Below are 23753 nucleotides of genomic sequence, written 5' to 3'. Positions count from 1 at the left end.
TTGGTGATACTGTCGGTAAATTTTCAATGGTTTCTTATACGGCAGAAGTGCGAGCATGCTGGAGCGGCTGTGTGCATACAGACCTGATTGTTGTGGGGCATTCCATACAGGGCTTCAACGAGATCAGCTGCCCTCTTCAGTAACACCTCCTGATGAGGAAAACAGGAAGAGCAAATGTTAAGCGCAGAGAAGAGTAGATTTGAACCTGACCCCACTTGTTCTTACATTAATAAACAATATCACAGACAATATTAAACAGCAGGGCTGAGGAGATACTTTGAAATGTTTACATATTCAACCGCCTGAATAAACGCCACCCTGATTTAAGAGGCACTGGTGCTACATTTATACAGCACTACCACTTTGCTCCTTCCAACCATGCAGAGCAGTGAATAATGTTCCCTATCTTAATTAAACTGGCATACTCCTTTAAAAACAACACCTCACCCCTGATTCTGGGCTTCACGTTTGCTCTGGAGTTCAGCGCCGAGTCCCCTCTTCAGAACAATAAAGTGAATTAGCTCTGGGTTAATCTAGTTCTGTTGTAATGACATTAAGGAATTTTTCAATTAACCTCTTTGACTGGCTGTTGCAAAGGACTTCACAAATGACTTCCCATCCAGCAAGAGCTGGGTGCTTGTGCCTTGGGGACACGGATGCTCAGGATGTGGTCTTATCCATGTCTGCATGCTTGCCCCCGCTTGACAATGCGGATTAGCTGTGTTGCTTTGGCTCTTAACACTGAAAATGAGTTGGCCCCAGATCCTGTTCCCCCCACTCTGTTTTTGGGCTTTCAGCTAGGTGGGGTTTGGCCCGTTTTTGTGTCTTTATCTGCTCTTTGAATTCAGCACTTACAATTAAATCCCTCTCAAGCAACCAGGCTGCTCTCTTTGTTTTCTATAATACAGAAGGCAATATGCTCTATGAAAACCCTCTCCTCCTTTTAGAGTGCATTTAATCTGACAAAGGCAAGTTGCAGACATGGCTGTTGCGTGTGTTTTTAAAATGCTTGCTTGTTGTCACCTGCTGTAGAGCAGAGATTTGTCGACTGTGCTGTTAGAACCCTGGTTAAAAGCAATGCAAATCTGTCACCAGAAACATCTCAGATGGTGCTTGTTTTCTTCCCACATTCGCTATGTTTTCTTTTGCGGGCCTCAGTAATTTGTCTGAAGTGTTCCATCACTTGGCAATAGCAGTGTGGGATTAAGACGGCAGCTGCCGTAAATGAATGTAAACACAGCCTTCGCGCCTTCAAACAGCGGCCTCCAAGACTTGGCCTGCATTTCCAAGGCACAGCGTATGTAGTGTGCTCGGAGAATGTGTATGGGCCCTTTCATCCTGAGGAGCATATCTACCACAGTCCTTGATTTATCAAGATGAATCACTGTAGAAGCCACTTCCAGCGTATGCCATGCTCTCTTATAGAAACATATCGCTTAATCCACCCCACGTTACCGGATGGGTGGCTCTTAGAATGGGCATTTACCTCTGAAATTGGTGTGTATGCTCAACGTTGCATGCATCTAGTTTGCATACAAATAAAGAATTATGGTTGTCGTGAGGCAGGTAGACTAAATGAGAGGACCAGCTGTCTTGATGTGTTCTCATCAGGCAGAACAGATTTCTCTCTCTCTTGCTGAGTGAGATAAAGTGGTTTTCTTTCTTTTTGTCTGCAGTTAATAATTACCAATAATCTATTCTATCATATTTCAAGATCTCCTACATGGCTCTCAATTTTAAACAACAATTAAAGCAATTAAGACTGTCGCGTTTGCAAGCCATGTTTCATTCTCTTTAAAACGTCCTCTCCCTCCTTGTCCATATGGTACTTTGCAGCAGTGACATAAGGACAGCTTGGAAAAAGGAGAGAAAACGATATTGCCTCTCATCCTTAATCTGTCGTTTACCGCGTGGTGTCTTAACTAACCAAGCTCACTCGCAAGGCTATGCTTAAGTGGCAACCTAGTCATATCCAAGGATGATGAGAAGTGCTGCACCCAATCAAGGAAGAAGTTTGTTTTCTTCTGACGAGACGCTTTCATGCGTATCAGCTCACGCTGTGAATACGATTAACACGGAATAGTGTTCTGAGGGCATTTCCATGTAAATCTCAATACTACTCCAGCATAAGTGTAATTGGCTTTCTTGTCATGGAGACATATCAGAACACACCATGTTAAATTGAAACAATTAAAGGCCTCAAATGATTTCTGTTGTTCTGTGACAAATGCGTGACAGATTTCTGCTATTGTTTGCCTTGCTTTGCATAAAGGTCTCGTGTTCAACAACTGCTTAAATGGGGCTGCTTAGATGACAGATCACCTAAGATTTAGAAGCTGTTTCACATTATTGCAAAGGAGAAAAAAAAACAATGAAAGGAAGCCATAACAAATGATGTGTTATAAAAAATATCTAACAATAAGACAATGTGGTCTGAAACAGCTCAAATGTGACTCTTCAAGCACTAGATTAACATGGATGTTGTATTTATATTATCACAGTTAATAAAAGAGGGCCTAGGTTATGTAGCTTGGAGTGCTAATGCCATTATAAAACTGTAAGGCAATTACTCTGTTAGCTCTAGCCTGAGGTAATGAATGCATTTAGAAGCATAGGGCCATTAGATGAAGGTACTTCAAAGAGCACAGGAAGAGAGATTCATTTAAATACATGGGTAATTGCTTGACATGAACACATTTGTAATATTTTCTCCTTGTGGATTACACAAAGAATTGGAAAAGAATGGGCTTATGCTCATTTTGGGAGGAAAGAAAAGAATCCAAAGCAATCAGCTTAATAATAAAACAATATTGAGTTTCCACTTTTAATTTCATAATGAATCTAATTTGTTACAGAAGAGAGAAATTGAGTGTGATATAATGTGATATCCAGTCTATTTGTCCATTACTGCCAGAGGGCACAAAATGGTATTATAAATTGTCTTTTTTATATTATGAATAGAAAATTGTTTTATAACAAGATCTTAAAAAGGAGGGTGAATTCCAAAGTCTCTCTTCACTTAACGCGATGCCCGCAAACCAATCTCCTTTCTCATCACTTGACTGCTCACACTTATTACTTTCATATTCACCCTGGACTTTGCATTGAATTTTTATATCTCCACTCCTCCCACAGGGTCAGACTGTCATCTACGATGTTGTCTTAGAATTACGAGGTAAACTTCAATCAGAGGCAGCTTCCCCCCTTTTTTTCTCTGTGTAGCAACAATATTAGCGTGCATCCCTTGCTATCCATGAGCACTCCCATATTGGCTTTCTGTCTCCTTACAATTACCACGTGTCTTACTGGTCCCAGGGAGAAGGCTGGTGGAAATCAATAGCGCAGTAATATTATCAACTGGAGGGTGAAGTCATGGGGGGGGGGGTAGAGGCGGTGAGTGGGCTTGGTGTCGATTTGCCTTTCCGCTAATGCACACCGTGCGTCCTCCAGCTTTATCTTCTTTTTATAGAGTCTCCCTAGCTCACCTGCACCCTGTAATGGCTGTTCTCTATATGCTGTTTCTGTTCTCATTCCAAATGTACATGCCAGCCTCAGCATGCTGTGGGCTGTTTTATTGGGAATGTGCTTTTGACCCCGAGAGCTGACCCTCAGATGGCAAGCTTAACAATGACGAATCACTTGGTGGGATCATTTACATGCCCCCTGAACCCCATATTTGGGTCCATTAGAGAGCAAATCAAATATTTATGTTGTTTATTGGAAGTGCAGGGTTTCATCTCACTCTGTGATTGTTTCATGCAAAGGCTGGGAGACCGTGCTATATTAAGTATACACACACCCAGGAAACTAATCTTGGGTTCAGTGTCAAAATCTGTCTCACAGCCAACAACGCTTTGTATCCAAGGAAAGGATATCCAAGGAAGTACGGTTTCTCTGTGATAAAGCTGTGTTTAACATTGTTACTCTCTTTGTTCAAAAGATGTGGACTTTGTTCAAATGACACTGTGACTTTATAACAGAGAAACTGAGAGACTGTAAGAGATCAAGAGAGCCATGTGGATACTAAAGGTAAGTGTACTTTACCTTTTAGTCCACATTTACAGTTGAAATTAGAGTAACATTTCATGTCAGAGTGTTGTTTCCTGCCTCCACAGGGACTGAGTCTAATTGAAACACTTCATATACTGAACCAGGGGCTAGCTGTGATGTTCCATTTCTCCACATTGCCTTGGTCAAATGTCTATAGCTACCACACAGTCTGTTCTTTATTAAATTGTCCGTTGGATGTTAATGATATTGCTGTGTTGCATGCTGGGATTTAATAGATAAGGTCTTTAAAGGTTTTACAATATTATTAAAACTCTGAGGTGGCCACTACTTTACTACATGCCGAGGGGTTTTGAATGTACTAATCAGTCATATTATTACACTTGACACATCTGGAATGTCAGTCACAAAAATAGTTACTGGCAGGGTAGCAATTAGTGAAAACACACAGATAGATTTTATCAAATGGAAATGGAAAGAGTAAAAGAATCAAAGGGAATTAAAAGAATAAAAGAATCAAAGAGTTTCTACAAGGGAAGGAAATACAAAAAACCGCCATAGTTTTCATGCTCAAGTCTTTCAATATGGCAGCCTATTTGTGTGCCACACCAGTGTGTCTAAAACTGATGAGGCTTTCAACTCCTTCACCCAAGTTCAAAAGAAAATAATAAGAAAGCCAAAGCATAATAACACACAGTCTTTGTCTATTAGCTGCAGTAAGACTAGGAGGTTTACGGCACAGGGTTCTGTAAACAAAAGATTAAACCAAATCGAGCTGCAGAAAATGAAAGGAAAACATGAGTGGGGTAATGAGGGTGCAGACGTCGTTTCTGACCAGATTACCATCTCCACAGACTACTGGAGAGGAAAACGCCTGATTGAGCTATTTTACCACACAGAGAGTTTACGCCTCTCTCCACACACAAAACCAATACTATTACCACGCTGGTTAGTGGGTAAGCCACATATGTGTAGCAAAACTGTTACGGTTTGGGGCAGCAGTGCTCCGCATTGAGGGTAATGTTGTTCTGCCTATTTGTCACATTCAAAGTATCAAGGCCTTGTAACCCAGACATTTCTATGCTGTTTTAAGGGGATTTTATTTATTTATTTATTTATTTATTTTTTAATGCTGATGAGATGGTGCACTCACCTTTGGTAACCTCTCAGGATCGCCAGGGTGTCTGGGGATGACCTTCTGCAGCCTCTGGAAACCATAGTCGATGGTTGGCTCATTCAGGGCTGAAAAGGGGAAAAGGGAAGGTTGAAAATTAGAACCATTTCAGTGCTAATTTTGGCAGGAAAAACTAATTGAGAAATATGTTAAAGTTTACAGTACAAAAGTCATTTCAGAATGCCTAATTTCAAAGAAACCTCAGGGGTGAGACGTTGTTTTATGAATCATCAGCAGCTCCAGGGGGCAGGCGAAGGAAAATGACAAGGAGTCCTCTGACACTTGTGTCACCAAGTGTTATTCCATTAACAGCCATGATGCCCTACATCGGTCTGAGAATCCTTCTGAGAGACCCTCCCCCTCTTTATCTGCTTGAGAATATTGACTACAGCAAACTATATAGCGGGGGTCTTTTAATCTAACAGAGCTTTAATAATCTGTGAAAGGCTGTCCACACATTGATCTAGTGGAGGTTGCTGTCATTTCACCCTTCTGCACCAACTGTACTGCAACACTGGACTCATGAAATACGGCAGCAGATCCCATGCACCCATTAATCTCTCCCACCCCTCAAATAGTAATCTGGGGCATGAGGCATATTGGGCGATGAATCAGAGGCACAAAGTAAATGAATCATAACCCAGACTTTGGTGAGACCAGGCCGTTTTATGTCTGACAGTCCTAATGGGTAATTGAAGGCTTCCTTACAGCTCTGCCTGATTCTAAACAATCATGTGTACACTCAGAGGCAGGACGAGGCGAGGGAGGGCCGAGGAGAGAAGGAGAGGAGGAGGGGAGGAGAGGAGGAGAGCAGCGTAAAAGGGGGAAGGAACGACTTAATAGAGAACATCACTTCTCAATGTAGATATCATTTTCAGGAGAGTAACTCCACCGAGCAAGGCGCTTCATAAATCAATGGCTTTCTATGGAGACTAATAAGAGCTGCCTGCCTCTATTCATTGTTCAGCCTGTAATTTGGCCCATCACTCATTACTCAGCATGTAATTTCAGCATTAACACCGCACAGCTCGCTGAACCTGCTGAACACCAGAGAATGTGAAAGCAAGCGAACGCCCCCCCATACACACATGCACGCACGCACACACACACACACACACACACACACACACACATAGGCAGAGCCACTGAAGCACAAGCCAAGCAGTCACAGCAGGAAACTGAACATTTATGTTTCTTACTCTATCTTTTGTTCGCTCTCATCTTTATACACATGCAGGCATGCTTACACACAGCCTACAAACACACATATACTGTATCTACTCATGCATGCATACATACATACATACAGTAGTCATGAACTCACACACACACACACACACACACACACATATGCACAGATGAACACATGCGTACTTCTGCCAAAACCTGAATACAGTAATTGCCAGCTCAACCATGATCAAATGGAGCAATTATGTGTTCAAGCATGGACAATGCAGGGTGCTAATCGATAGTAAGGATCAAGCTCTCACATACAGCGGTATTCATCCCTGTTGCCCAGGCACACCTGAATAAACCCCCCACCACAAAAACATACACTGCTGGAAATCTGACTTGACATGTCATAACGTGTCTCAAAACAACAAGGGTCTGCTTTGGAATGGCGGGAATGCCATCTTCTCCATAATAAAGGATTGATCTGCTGTATTGATCGTACATGACAAGCCTGTAGTGAGGAATTTGCCCCCTTTCTTTTGTTATTTCCACCCCTTTCTTATCCATGCACTCTGGCGGCCTCATACATGTGTACACACAGGAGCATGCATATTAGTGTGTCTGCGTTCGTGAGTGTGTGTGTGTGTGTGTGTGTGTGTGTATGTGTGACTGCACATGCCCGACTGAGAGAGAGAGTATGTGCATGTCAGCCCAGCCAGACCCCGCTGCTCAGTGTGATGTAAATTGTGTATGTGTAAAAAGCACTCCATAATCAGGCCATCCATCATCAGAGGCTGTCAGTGGGCTCTCTCAGGGTGATACATCACGCTCTCCTGTCCTCTGCCTCAGCTGGGGCCTACACAACCCGCCAGGCATGCTGGGAACACAGCCGGAGAGACGTACAGTACAGGACAAGACCTAGGTTAGGTGAGGTGTTCTGTTTGATGTGCCTTTCAAATGATAATGGTGCCTTACTGTAAAAGGAGAATTAAGAATTATGATTTGGTGGGTATCCTGTAGCCTAAAAAACAACAACACCAAAAAAAACAAAAAGTTTTAATCAGCAATTTTTTTTAAAGTTTATACACCGTAAAAAAAGCTTCCATGTCAGAAATCAAACTGATCAAACTAAACAAGAATGTAATTTACTCTGGTCTCTGGTTGGGTTTAAAACATGGCTCAGTGATCAGCAGTTGCAGTTTAAATATCAGGCATGATCTCCACATGTCGACATGTCGCCGTCTCATCTATCATGGAGATGATCTTTGTAACAACCCCAGCGTAATGAAATTGGTGACACAGACCGCCATCTGCTATTGATTTCATGCAAATGCTTTTGACAGCTGATGGAGACTTGCATTAGTGCTAAACGGTGCTGTCAGTTGATGAGTTGACAGTTTTGTAGTCATAGCATGTACACTGGTGCAGACAGACACAGACAATGTCAATAATCCTGTAAGAGCTGCTCATGATATATACTGAGCACTTATATTAAATCTGGACAATAAATGTGTTATTTGAGTATTCATTGCATTGTGCCGCACATTTTTTCTTCCCAGCAAAGATTTTCTTTCATCTGCTGAGCTTTTACAAGAATCATTGGGACTACTCCTCTTACTTTTTCTTACACCACACATATTGACAGCGACCTTTTCCTCCCCTTTTACTCCCACCTCCTCACTCCGTGTCTCTTTTAAACCTTGGCACATCATTATGTTCTAACTTCACATTGTCATAAACTTTACTCTCCTCTAAAAATATAACAGAAAAAAATCCCTATCTGCGATGCCCTCACATGACTCCACACATGCCAAAATCAGTTTGGCCCTCCATGTCCTTCCAACACAATACGGTGAGGGAAGGGGAGGGGGGTAACGGTGTGGATGGAGTGTCTCCCCCACCACCCTACATTACCCCTCCTGTAAGGGTTCTCAGTCGCTGCAAGGAAACATGAAACCCTCCACACACATCCCATAAATCCTGCACTGGGTGGGGAGTCTAGCCGAGGGGAGGAGGGGAAGGTGGGGGAAACAGGGAGGAGGTATGATGGGGGTGAGTGTTGGGTGGGGGGTGGCGGGGTCGCTGGCACGTTCCAGTCACGCCCGCTTCCCGGCCTGCGGCCAATCAATACCACTTTCCTGTTTTAGAGGCGGGTAATTATGAGGTGGAGAGATTGTGTGACCTCTCACCCCTGCTGCATTACTCGCCTGATATTAAGATAAATTGCCTGATTTTGGGTAAACATATGCTGCAATTCAAACTGTCAGCACTGGTTTGCTCAGGGATAATTTGTATTGATCTCCTGGCTTCTTCCCCATTTTGCTTACTGACCTCATGGATAATTAGAGAAAAAGAGACACAGGGAGGTAAGGCAGGGCTTGCATTTGAATACTTTGCAGCAGAGATGAAGAGCACATGGGAGGGAGGGGGTGGAGAGGGTGGAGGGGGCAGAGGGAACATTATGGACTAATAGAATTTTCATTTTCTCTCATCTTCTGCTCAAATTTAGACAGGTTGCATGTTTCGTTCAATTACATGGCTTATATCTTTTTCCCTGCTTGTATTACATTTACAGAGATATAATTGTTCATAGATTTGTTTCCATGGTTTAAATTCAGAGATGATTGGAATTTAACAAACGCAACGAGACGGCAAAAGCGGCAGCAAATATGTTTGAAATTTAACAGCAAAAGAATTATTTCCACCTATGAGTAAAATTTACATGATAAGTAACAAAAGATTCTACACCTTTTTCATCGAGGTAGGAAAGAATTTATTGTATGAGTATATCAGTAATTTTCTCACTCAGGAGTGTGGATGATCGTGTTTCAGAATATGAAGAGATGGAATGCATGACTCGGTGTGCAGCTGTGACCATATCATTTCCAATTTTGAATATCACGCATGCGCGCAAGTATTCGTGGCAGGGCTTCAGTGGAATTCCTCTGCCCGGAATGTGCACTTCCCAATCTTATTTTGATCTGATGCCTTAATCTGTCTGTCCTTTCATGCTGCTAACACATTTTCTCTGAGAGCCCCTTTAGCCGCCTCAGTCTAGCCACTTCACTTAAAATGTAGAGTGGATGGCGTGTACATGGAATCCGAGTGTGGTCTGCTGCTCCTTCTCCATGTTCTCTAGAAATAGGACATGAGTAACCGCTCTACAGGAACACTGTAACATGGCCGACGTTGGCAGCCAGAAGTGCTTACATGGCAATACACCACTGTGTGCCCCCGGTCTTTATGGAAGGGGATTGAACACATGTATTGACTTACAGTATCAGCGTATAAACATAGGGAAATGTTTGAGCAAAGCAGTAAATTTAAGGGAAATTGTTCCTTGTTAAGTCTATGAGCCTGAATGGAAGCTTGCACAGAGTACTAGCATTCCTGCCAGCCATTACAGCTTATTACGATAACTCTATCTTTCCAGGAGATAAAAACCTAGCCTTGTTGCCATTTGCCAGCTATTACTTTCGCTAATTATACTTAACTGCTTCAAGCTTATCTCCACTCCTCCTACACCATTGAGCAGTTACTTTTTTTTCTTTCCCCTTAACACAAATTAGAGGTGGAGTGGGAGTTGGAAAGGGGGAGAGACAGATAAACAGCACAGGCAGAAGTTCATTCAAGTGTTATTGCATTTGTGACTTATCAAACAGTCTAACTGAAGCCTTCTAGACACCTGCAGTCTGTTAGATGGATGTAGTTCAGAACAGCATCAACACACATAATGACCTCGTCTGGCTGATGCTCAGTACAGTCTACTGGAGAGACAGAGAGAAAGTAAATATCTTCTCAGTGTTTCTATATGGAGGTAAAATTAAATACGGTGCATACAGAGATGTTGGATACTCAGAAGTCATGCTGCTGCCGCACAATATAGATGTATGCCAGTATTCAGAGAGTAGAAAACACACATGCAGATGTAGAGACCATGTTTGAAAAAAAAAATCAAAATCAAAATCAAAATCAAAAAAACAAACCAAACCAAATTGGAATTTCCACAGCAAACCCACGCAAAGCAAACCTCATCTGTTTTAACACTGACCATATCATCTCCATCCACTGCAGCCAGTTATCACTGAGTGATTCCATCTCCGGCAGTCTCAAGATGAACAGGAAATTAAAATTTCAAAGATCTGCAGTTAAGATAAATCAATGGAGACAGATCAATGATCATTGAAATTTCATGAACTTTGAGCCAATACAGATGAAAAAACCTAGACAGTTACAGTCTCCTGCAGATATTGCTCCTGCAACAGATAAAATGTAATTAACACGGTTAAGAGGGAGCAATGTTACAGATTGCAGATCCATAATTTCAGACTCCCTTCATATCGGTTGTATTATTAGAAAGGGCCAAAGACACCTGTTCAATCCTCTTAGATGACATCTAAAGTATGTGTGCCACTTCTCGAAGGACGCCGGTGGACTTTCACACATTACCAGCCTACAGAAATCAAATGGGTTCCCTTCACAGCTGATTGCAAGCGCAAATTAATATTGTAAAATGAAGATCAATACATGGACGGGGCACAGATCGATGACGGCTAAATTACGGCCGCGTTTTTCCCCTCATTCAAGATGAGTTGTGTTTTCCTCTCAAAGTCAATACCGTGCTGCCTCCCTCATTCATTTCTCAATAAACTTGCCGATGAATTTCAATCAAAATGCGGCAGTAGGACGGTGGGGGGGTGGAATTCTTTAAAAGCCCGTTGGGTGTGGATCATGCTGAAAATGGGGCAAGAAGAGGAGGAAGAGAAAGGAGGAGGAGGAGAAAGATCCTCTTCTATCAAGAGCCCCCCCCCACTACCTCCTCTGTCTATCTTTCCTGTGGCAGAGGACTGATGCTGTGACTTAGCGAGGACAATCCATTTTAAGAGCCATTACAAAACAGACCTCTAACAATATTGTGGGACAAAAAGTGGGTCCAATTAAAATTAAATCAATGAATACTATCCTTACTGGGAGGAAAAACACATGCCCATGCTTTCATTTCTCTCCTGAAAGATACTCGCAATGCATTTCACAGAGCGCTGTAATGGGAGAAAAATACATGTTCAACTGCAAGTACTTATTTCAATCAATTTCCTGGAGCTGGATTTCACAGGTCACTTGCTGATAGCACGCTGTGGAATAATGCCACAATGTGCTTCTCAAAGCCTACCTGACAAGCTGCCTGACAGTGGGGGAGCGCGAGCACGTGTCACGTCAGCCCTCTAATTGGACACAAGGACCTTCCTCTGTGGAACCTTGTCGTGCTCCACACAAGCTCACAAGGCCTTCAAACCAGGCCCATCTAACTTGGCAACGAGTGTCTGTCTCACTCCTGTGGAGCTAGTGCTAAATACCAAAGTTGTAATGAGACAGGCAGGTATGGGGATATGGCCAGTGGATAACATGCTTTGACACATGCGAAAAATGTTGTGCCAACTGGTTACAACCCACTTTACTGTGGCGATGACATTTATGAATGCCTACGTCGTCCCTTCTCATTGTAGCACTTCATACTTTAGGGGGAATTTATCGAACAAAAAACTTACCAGATACAAGAAAACTTATCTGAAATGTTAAATACGGTGTGTAGCACATTTGAGGGTTTTAAATGTACAATGATTTTATACAGTATTTAGCATGTCCTGCTCTAAAGCTGATCTGTTTACATACCTCTTTGAATGCCTTTGATTATAGCATATCTTTTGCTGTAGGCCACACCCCATCATTGACCAGCAACCAGTGGAGTACCACACCCAACGCTGCAGGACAGGAAATGAAAAGGAAGCTGTCCATCTGATCAGCTTCTTAGTCTGGGACTTCAAAGTGACGGCAGGGCGGAGAGGAGCCATAAGGATAGGCCCGATTCATGGGCAGAATAGCACAGGGCCCTATCTGATATGTTCTGATAAAGACGTCTGTGTTTGTTTATTTCTTTCTTTCTTTTTTTTTTTTTTTTGTTTTGGAGAGGTGGGCCCAAGACTACATAACATTTTGTTCCGCTTTCTAAGAGTGGAACAGGAAGTAAGTTTAATTTTGGATTTGAGAACTATGTATCACTATTTATATCTCTGGTTTGTTGAACAAAAACACTCCTGGTTTAGTTTTAGTGAACATTAATTGTTCATCTATGTGGATGTATGTAAAGTATAGAAATTACTTTTTTTCTCTACATTGTAGCTTAATTAAAAAGAGAACCTACTTCTGCACTATCAACATCTTTCTTTCCCATCCCTTACAGGACTGACATTTCTTGATCTCCACCAGTATTGAGTGAAGCACACATGACCTCTTTGTCCTTATGTTGATGAATGACTGCCTCATACCCATTTTGTCAGATTTTGGTGCAGTGGAGTCGATAGCGTCACCTTGACGAGGAAACTTTGTGATCCATCAGCCCTCAAGGCTGTCTGGCCTCAACTAAGACCTGGCAAGAGCAGCTCACTGTATGGGGCATTGTGCTCTATCCAAAATCCTTCACCCAGTGTGTTATGATGTTGTGAGGTCGAACGGATGGCTCTTATTACTGCCGCTTTACAGTGGGGAGGGGGGAAAAAAAAAAAAGACAAGAAAAAACACTTGACTTGTACTAATAGCTGAGAAGCCATGCTGGTCACCAAAGGTCTGAAGACGAAGCACCCTGTCAGTGCCCAGCTTGGGAAATTAGCAAATAATGTTCCCTTCCACCTGACAAATGTGTGACAGCTCGCCTTCGCCAATCATTCTCTCCTAACGTTATGATGCATGTCCCGGATCCCCACTGGAGGATACAGGCGAAGTTTACTGACCCTCAATTTAGCCATGACAAATGGGGTCCCGGTAAATGTGCGTTTTCTGGGGCGCGGAAGGGGTTCATTTTAAGCAATTCTGGTTATGTGGATGTCACTGATTAGGATAAATAGTGGCTGAGTGTGTTAGTTCTGCTTGCAGGGCCATATTACCAGGGGCCTGCATCGCTGCCCCTGGAGGGGGGCTCGCATGGAAACTTGGCCAAGATAGAAAACCAAAAGCTCTGATGCAATTAGGAGCTTAAATTGGATAAATTGTACAGTCAAAGTTTTTATTTATGATTTACTCTTTCATAAAGTGCGGTAGGTATTCAGTAAAAAGGTTAAGATGTTGCAAATGAGGCTGAAAATGGAGACTTTTCCCTTTAAAAAATATCTGATAGAACCAGCGTGTACTGTTTGCAGTGTTTAATAAAGTGTAAAGTATAATAAAGTATTGACTCAGGTACAGCCAGGACTTTCTCCTTTTGATTTTCTACAACCTTGCTGACAGTCGGTTCTACTAGTCCTGTCCGGACCAATGGATAACCAATACATGGATTAGACAGAGGACAACCAGGCAGCCACCAAGGGACAATACTTTGTTCGAAGGTAAAAGGTATGGACTGTAAAATAGCAAAAATGGCCAAAAAGTCATTTCTTTAAAAATGTGGCAATTAAAGTACAGATATCAGCCCCTTGATGTGGTCAGTAAACTACACCCTACTAAAGTTTTATATAGTATGTCTGTTTGTCTCATTAGTGTTTTAAACATTCAATAGTCAATGCCAACAGGATTATTTGACATACACTACAGGGTGCTCTCATTCTGAGAATAGATTGTGAGTTTTGGAGCCGTTCCAGGGTACTAACCCGAGTGAGGACGTGTCCCTCTGCTGTTCGAATTGACTGCAGTCTCCTCTGTGTTGACTCTTGGTAATTTGTGATAATTTCTTAAATTGAGCGAGTTAAATCTCCACAATTAGGGTGGTGGTGCAAGGAGAGTCAACATGAAAAAAAAAAAAGGCTAAAAAGGCACTCCTCTCAAACCGTGCTCTGAAGTCACGCTTGAAGCCACATGCTTTGATAACTAGACCTTTGATATGCACATGTTGCTCTCCAATATGACATTGGAACATTCTGTGCCTTTTAGACAGCACTGTGTCACTACATGCCCTTTTCAGCCCATGTAATTTGCTATTGTAACCCCAGGTCATTTCAAACCTATTTGCTTGTGCAGTGCCATTTGTTGAAGTGCTGTGTCACAGAAAGAAATGCTGCAGCTTGAAATGAGATGTTTCACCCTTAAATACATGATCCACTCTTGTGCACTAAATGCATCAGCCCATTCACTATTTAATGTCTGAGAGAAGTATCTAACATCCTTTCACCTGACAATTACTGTACATATGGAATCAGTGATACCTCATTCTGGCGTTATGCTTTCTGCTCTCTTTAACGGTTTCATTCTCTCAAGCATCAACCCTTCTACAATCAGGGTGAACCACACAGGGAATAGCAGAGCAGAGGAGAGGAGCTGGACCTGTCTATTGGTGACTTTCTCTTTTAATTTACCACACTAATCAATTGTACCACTATTGCCTCAAGGGGTAATTGTATCTTTATACTAACTGGAAGTGAGTAGGAACCCAGGGAAGACAGAGAGGAAGAATGGGGGGGGTCAACAAAGATAGAAAGAAGGGGACACGTTTCCCCAGTAAAACCTGATGGTAATCATCCCAATCCGCTTAGCCTCTGTGACTAATGGGGTCTGTTCTTAAGGGACCTGGCACTTTCACCAGGGTGCTATAGAAGCCATTAATGTCTTAACTTATACACCTTCTCAGGGCTGCAGTAACACATGTACACACAGACACACAAGCGCACACACATTCACTGCTTGCGCTGCTCACTTGCTCACACAAACAGACACACATACTCTTACTCAGCCACACTACACTCCTGTTTCATTATCCCGGTGCCTTGTTGGCCTCTGCTCCACTCCTGCTAGGGAGGTTAAATGCAGGAGAGCTGGGCCAGACTGCACGGTTGGAGGAGAAGGGGACGGATGGCTGGGGGTTGAAGTGGTGGAGGTTTGGGGAGCAAGAAAGGGAGGGGTGGGGGACTTGATGAGAAACAGCTGCCCTAGGATGGAGGGGTCTGGATGGGGGTTTTAGAGGTGTGTGTGTGTGTGTGCATTGGGTGGGGGGGGGTCAACCCTCACTTTGCAATTCTGCTCTGCTCAAGGCCAGAGCTGTTGGGAGGCCTGGGGGTGCTGGGGGAAGTGAGAGCGCTTTGACGCGCCCCCGTTTCATTCTGCCCATCAGAGTTCGAACAGACAGAGGCTTCCAGGTCAGACAGGCTTTGACCCCCGCAACCTCTGTCTCCTCACCAATGATGACAGATAAGACTACCACTTCCTTCTGTTAGCTAAGATAATCAGATCCCATACTAATAGTACACACACACCCTTTCTCTCCAACATATGCATCTAAGGCGCCTCTTTGCACACTGTCACTCTGAATTCTCAGAGTAAATTCAAGCACACTCATGTACTTAACATAGATATTGATTTTCTAACATGATTCATAAAACAACATAAAATCATATTGCCTTGCAAAATCAGCAAATAAGGAGAAAGAATTATTGGTCTCACAACAGGGAAGATTAAGAAAACTGGCAGAATGAGTTATCCTGACAGCTTGAGTTTAACAGAGCTTGGCAGCACTCTTGTATGATGGCAGGTCAGAGGGGGATCGGGTTGCACTTGTAGGAACCCCTTCATGAAAACACCTTTTTCGCTAGCAGTGCAGATCTCACACATTTTGCATTCAGCAAGCTGGGCACTGGTTAGTCCATTAATAGCCTGGACATGAGACTGAGGGCTCCTTGCAGAGTGAAGAAGGAGAGGGGAGCAGGGGCGCAGGGGGAGCCTGTAGGAAGAGAGGGAGAGAAGGTTTTGACTTACCAGTATAGACAAATCTCCCAGGGGCGCCTTTGCAGAACTGCTTGGACTTGTAGGACAGCGTGACTTCCACAACACCAGGAATGTGCCGAGGTGGAGTCTGGACTCGGATGGCGTGGGGTGTAATCAACTGTATTACAGAGTAAGAAAAAAGAAACAGTGAAATAATAACCTGTGGAGTATCTGTTGTAATCCATGTTGGTGAGAGTATTTGTCTCAATCGTTTTTTGAATTCATAATATTCTGACTATTTTTGTAATAAAAGGTATTATACCTCACTCCAGACAAGCATGGTGCCGAATACGACTTGTAGGCCATCAAAGAAGTTGTCCCCTATGATGATGACAGTGGCTCCTCCAGTGGTCCATCCCTCACTGGGGCTGATAGCCTTGATGCACGGGGTGGCTGCTTATCCAAGACAAAGAGAAGAGCAAATTCAGCACCTAGGCTTCAGCATTGGGGCCCATGTCTCTTTCCACACAGACACATTACTGCATCACCTCTATGTTCAGCCCTCCATGTCTCTCTCACAAAGACATATCATGGAAATTGCCCCTGGTAAAAAAAAAAAAAATGATGGATTTGTCCTTTAAGGCATGAGAATCAAAATCATTTATCAGCACGCTCGAGTGGTGTAGTTAAGCAGACCCTTCAAATGGTCCACTTCACAAAGGCTAAACGCCAGGCTCGCCAGGAAAATGATTTGATAGAGCAAATTATGTGTCAGGGCAAATGTAGCTATCAGAATTGATTAAGCATGCACCCGCATGTACAGTAAAATTTCAAAGTTGAACACATCTCAAATGAGTCAAGAATACAGGCTGTTAAAGTGGAAATGACAAGCTAAAGCTTTGCTGGTTCATGTTATTTCATTACCTTTGTTCTGCATATGCAGTACAGTGCAGACACACTGAGTGTAGTTTCAGGTTTCATAACGTGAAATGCACTCATGAATTATTCAGATTGAGTTTTTTTTCCTTTCTTTTTGTGATCGATTCAATCCATTTCATATTGTTTATTACAATGCTTTTCATCTTGCATGACTTCTGTTATGTAGCTCTGCCATTCATCAACAGTCTGGGTTGTTATTATAATCTAATTTGAGTGATCTGGTGCCTCACATTCACTGTCATTTGATGCATTACCTTAATATGGTGTTCAGCACAACACCGTGTTTACAACAGAAATAGCATGACAGCTAGCCATAAAATAGCAATATCAAATTTAATCTATTTCCATCAATATCTTTTAATACACTATGAATTTTGCATGTTTTTCTTACTCCTCAAAATGTGAGCAACTATTTCAGCAAGTTCCTTCCTACTTTACAAGCTCACTTCTACACCTCTATTATCCCTTCCATCCAGTAAGTAAATCACAGTCGGCCATTGTTGTATGAATCACCTCAGACAAGACATCTCCCTTTGTTTGCCTTGCTGTTGGGTCTGTTCGGGTCATGTTTGCTCTCTCTCCCTGCCCATAAAGTGCACACACACACATTGGTACTACAGGGAATCTGACTTTAACAGGCGCTGTTGACTTCATGCTAATCACCTCGTACAGATTTTCATTTGTGAGGCCTGGAGAAGTGACATTTGCTTTCCTTAATTGCGAAGCGGAGCGTCTGAAAGAGGACCAACCCTCTATGGGCATGCTGGGCCCCCTCTAAGGGCCTGACCTTCATCAGTGCGGACGATTACAGCAAATAATTCACCCTTCAAAATTACTGTAAACAAATTGACTTTGGGGATGAGAGAGTGGGGGTTGGGGGGGTGGGGGTGGGGTTGGGGCAGGGCAGGAAAGAGGAGGAGGCAAGACGAGGGCCTTATGGTGACAGTGACTATTGGGGGGCAGGTGCAGCCTGAAAACCTACAACAGGCATCCACAATTATGCACAAATAAATGCACGCATGCATAGACATACACATACACACATACACACGCACACACGCGCATGCACTCACACACACACACACACACACACACACACACACACACACACACACACACAGACACAGACACACATACACTACCTCAGAAATCCCAGCACCCCCTCCCATACACAGTAGGACCCATGGAGAGGCAGCAACTGAGGCCCTAAGCCGTCCACCCTTCTGCCTAAAAATTTGCATATGTCTCAATGCACAGACAGAGAGGGGAGCATGTGCTGAATGGGGACCGTGGCGAAGTGGATTACACAGTCAGCACAGGCGATCTGATGACAGACACGCACAATGCCCCCCTCAGCAGATGATAGGCATCATGAGGAGTGGAAGGATGAGGATGCAAAGAGCTGGCCTGCCAGTGTGTGTGTTGCGCTGCTTAGTCGTTGCGAACTTGGGGATACAGTAGAGGAAATTCACATAATTTTAATTCATCGTTGTTTTGAGTTGTTGTTATTTTATTTTATTTTCCTTTGAGGAATTGTTGCTTGAATTTCTTTTAAGATCCGCTATACCATGAAAGTGCCTTGGGCAGCCGATCTGTGATCTATCAAAAATCTTTTCCTCTCTGGTTAGGGTTAGCTGTAGAGGACGTCAAAACTGATCCAAGATCTGAGCAGAGGAAGGTCCCTGCTCTAGTATTGTGACACTCAAACAGGTCTAATGTGGCCCCGCGAAGTCGTCCTTTGTTCTGCCTGCTGAAATGTGTTGTAATTGTGCTGTGGGATGTCCAGATGGTCGGTTGATAGTGCAGCTGATGGGATTATACCTTTTACCTCTCCCTGGGCCATCTGTTCCCTTTGACTCTCCCTCTCTTTCTCTCTCTCCCTCTGCTTCTCTCTCATTCTCAACCTCCCTCTGTCACACTCTCTCATTTCTCTCTTTCTCCTTTTCTCCTTTCCTCCTCTCCTTCCCCCCCTTCTTTTCTCTCTCTCTTTCTTCCTCTTAGGCCCAGCAGTCTGGATTCACTTGTCTTTATTGCATAAACCCTAACAGCATTACAGCCACTTGGCATGCAAATGAGGCAGGCGCTGCAGGCTCTATGCTGAGTCTCCTATATTGTCTGGGGCTCTATAATGGTGGAACTGAGCTAAGGAACGTGTGTGTGTGAGTGAGAGAAAGCGAGAGAAATGTGTGTGTGTCTGTGTTGTGGAGTTTGTGTGTGTCAGTATATGTGTATGTGCGTCTGAAAGACTTGGCCATTTGTGAGCATATTTATGCACCTTTGAGCCTGAATCTATACATGTTTGAGTGACAGGCAGCCACAAAGCACATTCGTGTCTGAATGCATAATATGCTTGTTGTGTGACAGTCCACACAAGTGAACAAAAATGTCACATGGTGAGATTCAGTCTGTCATCTACAGGCTTTCCCATCTCTTCGCCAATAGGGGGCAGCACGTCTTGATCAATGTGAGGTGGTGGGTTTGCGAAGTGCAATGTGAGCTGAGAGGAAGGATGCCTCTGTTTCTGCCACACAGTCAGTCAGTCAGCCAACCTGCCAGCCACATATCTGAGGCTTCTCGCCCAGTGAACTCCAGAGGAAGAATGTGTTGCTAATTTAAAGCACGCTTTCTGTCTGCCTGCTACTTGTCAGAGCCCTATGGAGAGCAAGGCTGGAATTACATTTTATGACCAGGTCTCCTGTCATCATTTGTCAGATCTCAGTTTTCTAAAGGTGACTTAAACAAAGCAAGCAATAATTGTTGATGCATGTTAAATTAGTTTGTTTTGGAACTGAGTCTGGGTGGGAGAAAAAAAAAGATCTCAACATGTGGGAGCACACACGGTTAAGCAAGGTGTATTAAAGTTATTAGACAAAGACATGTTCAACTGGGCGGTTGACAATAGCTTCTTTTCTTGCTTTACGGGGCGTCACTCTGCTGCTTTGAAGAGTGTGGAGAGGAAAGAAAGAAAAGGATGGGTTGGGGTAACCTGTAAAGCACATTTGCACACACACATACATAGACACACACACACACACACAAAACACAGCAGGTCCCATGGGAGTGAGGGAACATGGAGGCGAGGGCTCAACCTCTTTAATTGCTCTCCTCATTAAGAAACTGGTTGCTAGGCGATCCACACCTATCGTGTCATAAACGTGAAACACACAAACAGAACGTCAGCGAACATAATGACTTTGGTGCTCCGGGCAGGACTTTAATTATTTGATTTTGTTCTCCAGTAGAGGAGTCATTAATAAAGACAAAAACAAATAGATTAGCTTTTCCCCCACTAGGACTGGAGAGCACTGAGATATATTAATTGTCTAGTTTTTTTTTTTTTTTTATTAGTTGTTGTTGTATTAAACATTACATTTGCTTTTGGTGATAGAACCATTAATGCCCATTAATGTGTAGAGAAGCTTGCTTTAGTCAGTGGTGTTTATAAACTGTTTGCCCAGCCATAATTGGCTCTTGAAATCTGAAGATAAGCAATTTGCACAATTGGCCCAAGTCATTTCATTTCTTTTTTTTTTCTTACAATCTTTCAGCTGTGTGTGGAGGCCGTGAGGGTCACAAGGTTATGTTTAGTGCATTTTACTTTTTGGATTTCCCATGGTTTGGTGGTCCTTCTTTTCTCTCTTTTGGCTGAGCAGGCAATCAGTCCATCATATGGAATCAGTTGGAGGAAAAACAGTAAGTTCTGTTTTTCTCATATGCCCCCCCCAACACACACACACACACCATCAACGCACCCACCCACCCTCCCACCCCTCCTTCCTTTCTCTCTTTCTCCTTCTTCCCCCTGTTTTGGGTCTCTCTCCCTCTCTCTCAGCTAAATCTGCAGAGCCCAATGACAGGAAATTGACCTCACAGCCAAATTCTTAAGCAATTTGATAATGTTTCACATAGGCTTTTAGGACAAATCTAGGTGCATTAGGAGTCTGGAAGTAGTGTAACATTTTTAAATCATGAGTATTATCATCATCATTTATAATATCAAAAATGATGAATAGATTGAGTAATGCATGCTATTTTCATGTAAGAAATAACTGTAGATATGAGTGAGGCAAAAAGCAACTTAAATAATAAAAATAAAAAATGAAAGTGATGGAGGAACAAAAGATTTTAAGTAACTCGAAGCAGCTACAGTAGGTGTTTGCTGTGAAATGGGAGAATGTCTGAGTAGAAACTAATAGAAAAAAGAGCGTAGCAAATTATAAGATGTAAAAATGTGCCTACCATTCTCCAGATAAGGAGGCGTACCTTCTGAAGGGTCGAGTCTGCGAGCCCTTCGCCCATGCTTGGAATTGTTGTGTACGAACATGTTGTCGGAGACAGCCAAAACATGGCCATCCACATTGACGGTCGTCGATACGACAACCTGCAAGAGGAGGGAAGGTGAAATATGAAATTTTGCAAGTTGTGAAAAGAAGAGGTAAACTGAGGATTGTCCTGAGGTAAAGAGAATATGCAGATGCTTGAGAAACTATTTTGTGTCAATGCAGGTATGTGCTTCTCTGTTATTGATTACTATTGTTAAACCTCTTGAAGCGTTTCTTCTCTCTGGATGTATTGCATTACAGTCCCCTGTTTCTCGGCCATTTTGTTTTTGGTTTTTTAGTGTCTTACATTTGTATACAGCTAATTGACTTCTCAATCACTAAAATACCATTTCCGTTTACCGACTCCACCAACTGTCATCATAGCCAAAGCTCAGAATTATTGATCAGCCTGTCCATCTATTTGAGGACGGAAGGCTTCCCTTTTAAAATATTACTGGAGTCATTACCAACTAACCGTACTCCATCCCATCACTCAATAAACATTTTACTGATATCAGATTCTAAGCCACACTCTATATTTCATAATGCTTATTTTTGTTGTTGTTTTTTGGCTACCACATCTCCAAACAGTGGGCTGTGTGTGAATGGCAAAGTGTTTCTGAGCCGGAAACAGAGAGCCCCTCTCAGGTTTGCTTCGCCGGTAAGTGACCTCGGTGAAGCAGTGGAATTTAGGGGGGTAGTTTTTTGGGTTTTTTTTTTTTTCTTCTTTTTTTGGGGGGGTGTGTGTGGAGGAGGGGAGAGATGGGGAAGTGAAAGAGCTCCATTCTTGTGAGCAGGTTCAGTGCTGGGCCAAGCTGAGGATGATGGATTGGGCCCTCTCTGGCCTCCAGCTGGTTTTTGGGGGTAATAAGTGGAGTGGAAGGCATGCAGCATACACAACTTATGCCAGAAACACCTACCCAGAGCATCTGGGAAATATATTTGTGGAAAAATGAAATACTAACTGTTGGAGGGAAGACAAGGGATGATCAGCAAAAAAAAAAAAAAAAAAAAAAAAAAAGAAAAAAGTCTTGTTAGACTTATGTCTCAAAGTAACATTTTTAATAAAAAAAAATTATATGCTGAAAGTTTGTTCTTGCATTCCTTTTGACACATAGAAGTGAGAGGTGAAAGCCCCTGGTGGCTGTCATGCATCAGTCCACATTCACCCTGAGGGAAGATTTGAGGAGGCAGGGGAGGTCTGATGGTGGTGACATCAGGAGGGGACACCCTGTCTTGTCTGTTTCATGTCTGAGCTTCCTCTTGGAGGATGCTGGCTTGTGTGTCTATCACAGAACAGTGCTGTCAGTAACAGACGCCCTCCTGTAGTTTGTCGTTATCCTGATAGGACAAATCACACTAAACTCTCACTTGCTCACCTTGACCTAGCGGGCTACATGTGGGGAAAATGTCTGGGTAGACGGATAAATGGTTGGATAAATGGATCAGCTGTCTGTGTGCATTGGGGGGGGCGGTTGGTGGCTCAACTTCTTGACACATTAGAAGCGATAGGGTTAAAGAAGCAGTAAAAGTGCTCAACAGTCATGTCTTTTTAATGTAAATTGCAGCATTTTGTCAGCCCATAGCAATGATGGTTTTCAGATGGTTTTCACTGGCTACATAAAGAATTGCATATGTGTGACTCTAAGTGTATGCATATGTGGGTCAGAATGAGAGAAGGATATAAAGAAAGCAAATATATGCGATCCTAGCGTGTATGTGCATGCATCCATATGTGTATGTGTGTGTGCTTGCGCATATGTGTGTTTAAGAAGGTATGCGTTTCCGCTGCCAGACAGATTCTGAGTTAACACTGTTGTTACATGTGGTCGGATCGTCTTCCCCTCTGCGCTGAGGCTCAGAAAACTGTCAGAAACACAATTGATGGCACTCTTAAATCCTATATCCTTATTTGTGTCAGGTGGTACTCCCTAATAAATATTCTGTCCAGAGCATACAGGACACAAAATCCTCTACTCTGCTTTTCCCTGTTTTTTTGCCTCCTTCAGTGCCAATAATCCAATTGTATTCATATGTGGATGTGTGTTGAGATGACAGAGTGTAGTGCAGTAGTGCATCTGAACACCCATGTGTATGTCTGCATAAGGAAAGTGACATAGATAGTGCATATGTTCGAAACAGTTTAAGTTACCTGAAATCTGCGCATGTCTCGTGGATTCCCTGCATTCTTCAGACAGTTCTGATTGCACTTGAGAAAGAACTTTAGGAAGAATCTGAAAAAAAGCATACACAAAAAAGTGCAAAAACTATTAATTATAGATCGAATATTTCAGTAAGTCTTCTCAAACACTCCCACATCTGATCCATTCATCCCGTGAGTCAGAAACAAGCGTGTCACTACATTATTTCAGTATGGGAAGTTGGAGGGTTTAATATTCCCTCAAAATCAGTAGCATCAGTCTCTTTGTCATCTCATCCACTCACCTGAGTTCATG

The 23753-nt window shown here is 42.9% G+C and overlaps 1 protein-coding gene across 11 annotated transcripts in view; it reads right to left on the bottom strand.

The window, feature by feature from the left end:
- The window catches only part of LOC115055694 (transcription factor COE3), a 67545-nt gene that overhangs the window by 4101 nt on the left and 39691 nt on the right, over positions 1–23753 (bottom strand). For 4 of the 11 annotated variants that reach the window (XM_029521670.1, XM_029521676.1, XM_029521672.1 and 1 more), the window contains exons 7-12: positions 23450–23531; positions 21215–21356; positions 16359–16492; positions 16088–16214; positions 5162–5250; positions 84–149 (exon numbers count right to left, since the gene is read on the bottom strand). In XM_029521670.1, the coding sequence (XP_029377530.1) occupies positions 84–149; positions 5162–5250; positions 16088–16214; positions 16359–16492; positions 21215–21356; positions 23450–23531 (640 nt within the window). The remainder of the gene's footprint in view (positions 1–83; positions 150–5161; positions 5251–16087; positions 16215–16358; positions 16493–21214; positions 21357–23449; positions 23532–23753) is intronic. The other 7 variants (XM_029521677.1, XM_029521671.1, XM_029521675.1 and 4 more) reach the window with 3 other exon arrangements.

Source organism: Echeneis naucrates, chromosome 15 (assembly GCF_900963305.1).
Source record: "Echeneis naucrates chromosome 15, fEcheNa1.1, whole genome shotgun sequence".
NCBI lineage: Eukaryota > Metazoa > Chordata > Actinopteri > Carangiformes > Echeneidae > Echeneis > Echeneis naucrates.
This window is presented reverse-complemented; position numbering and strand designations above follow the sequence as displayed.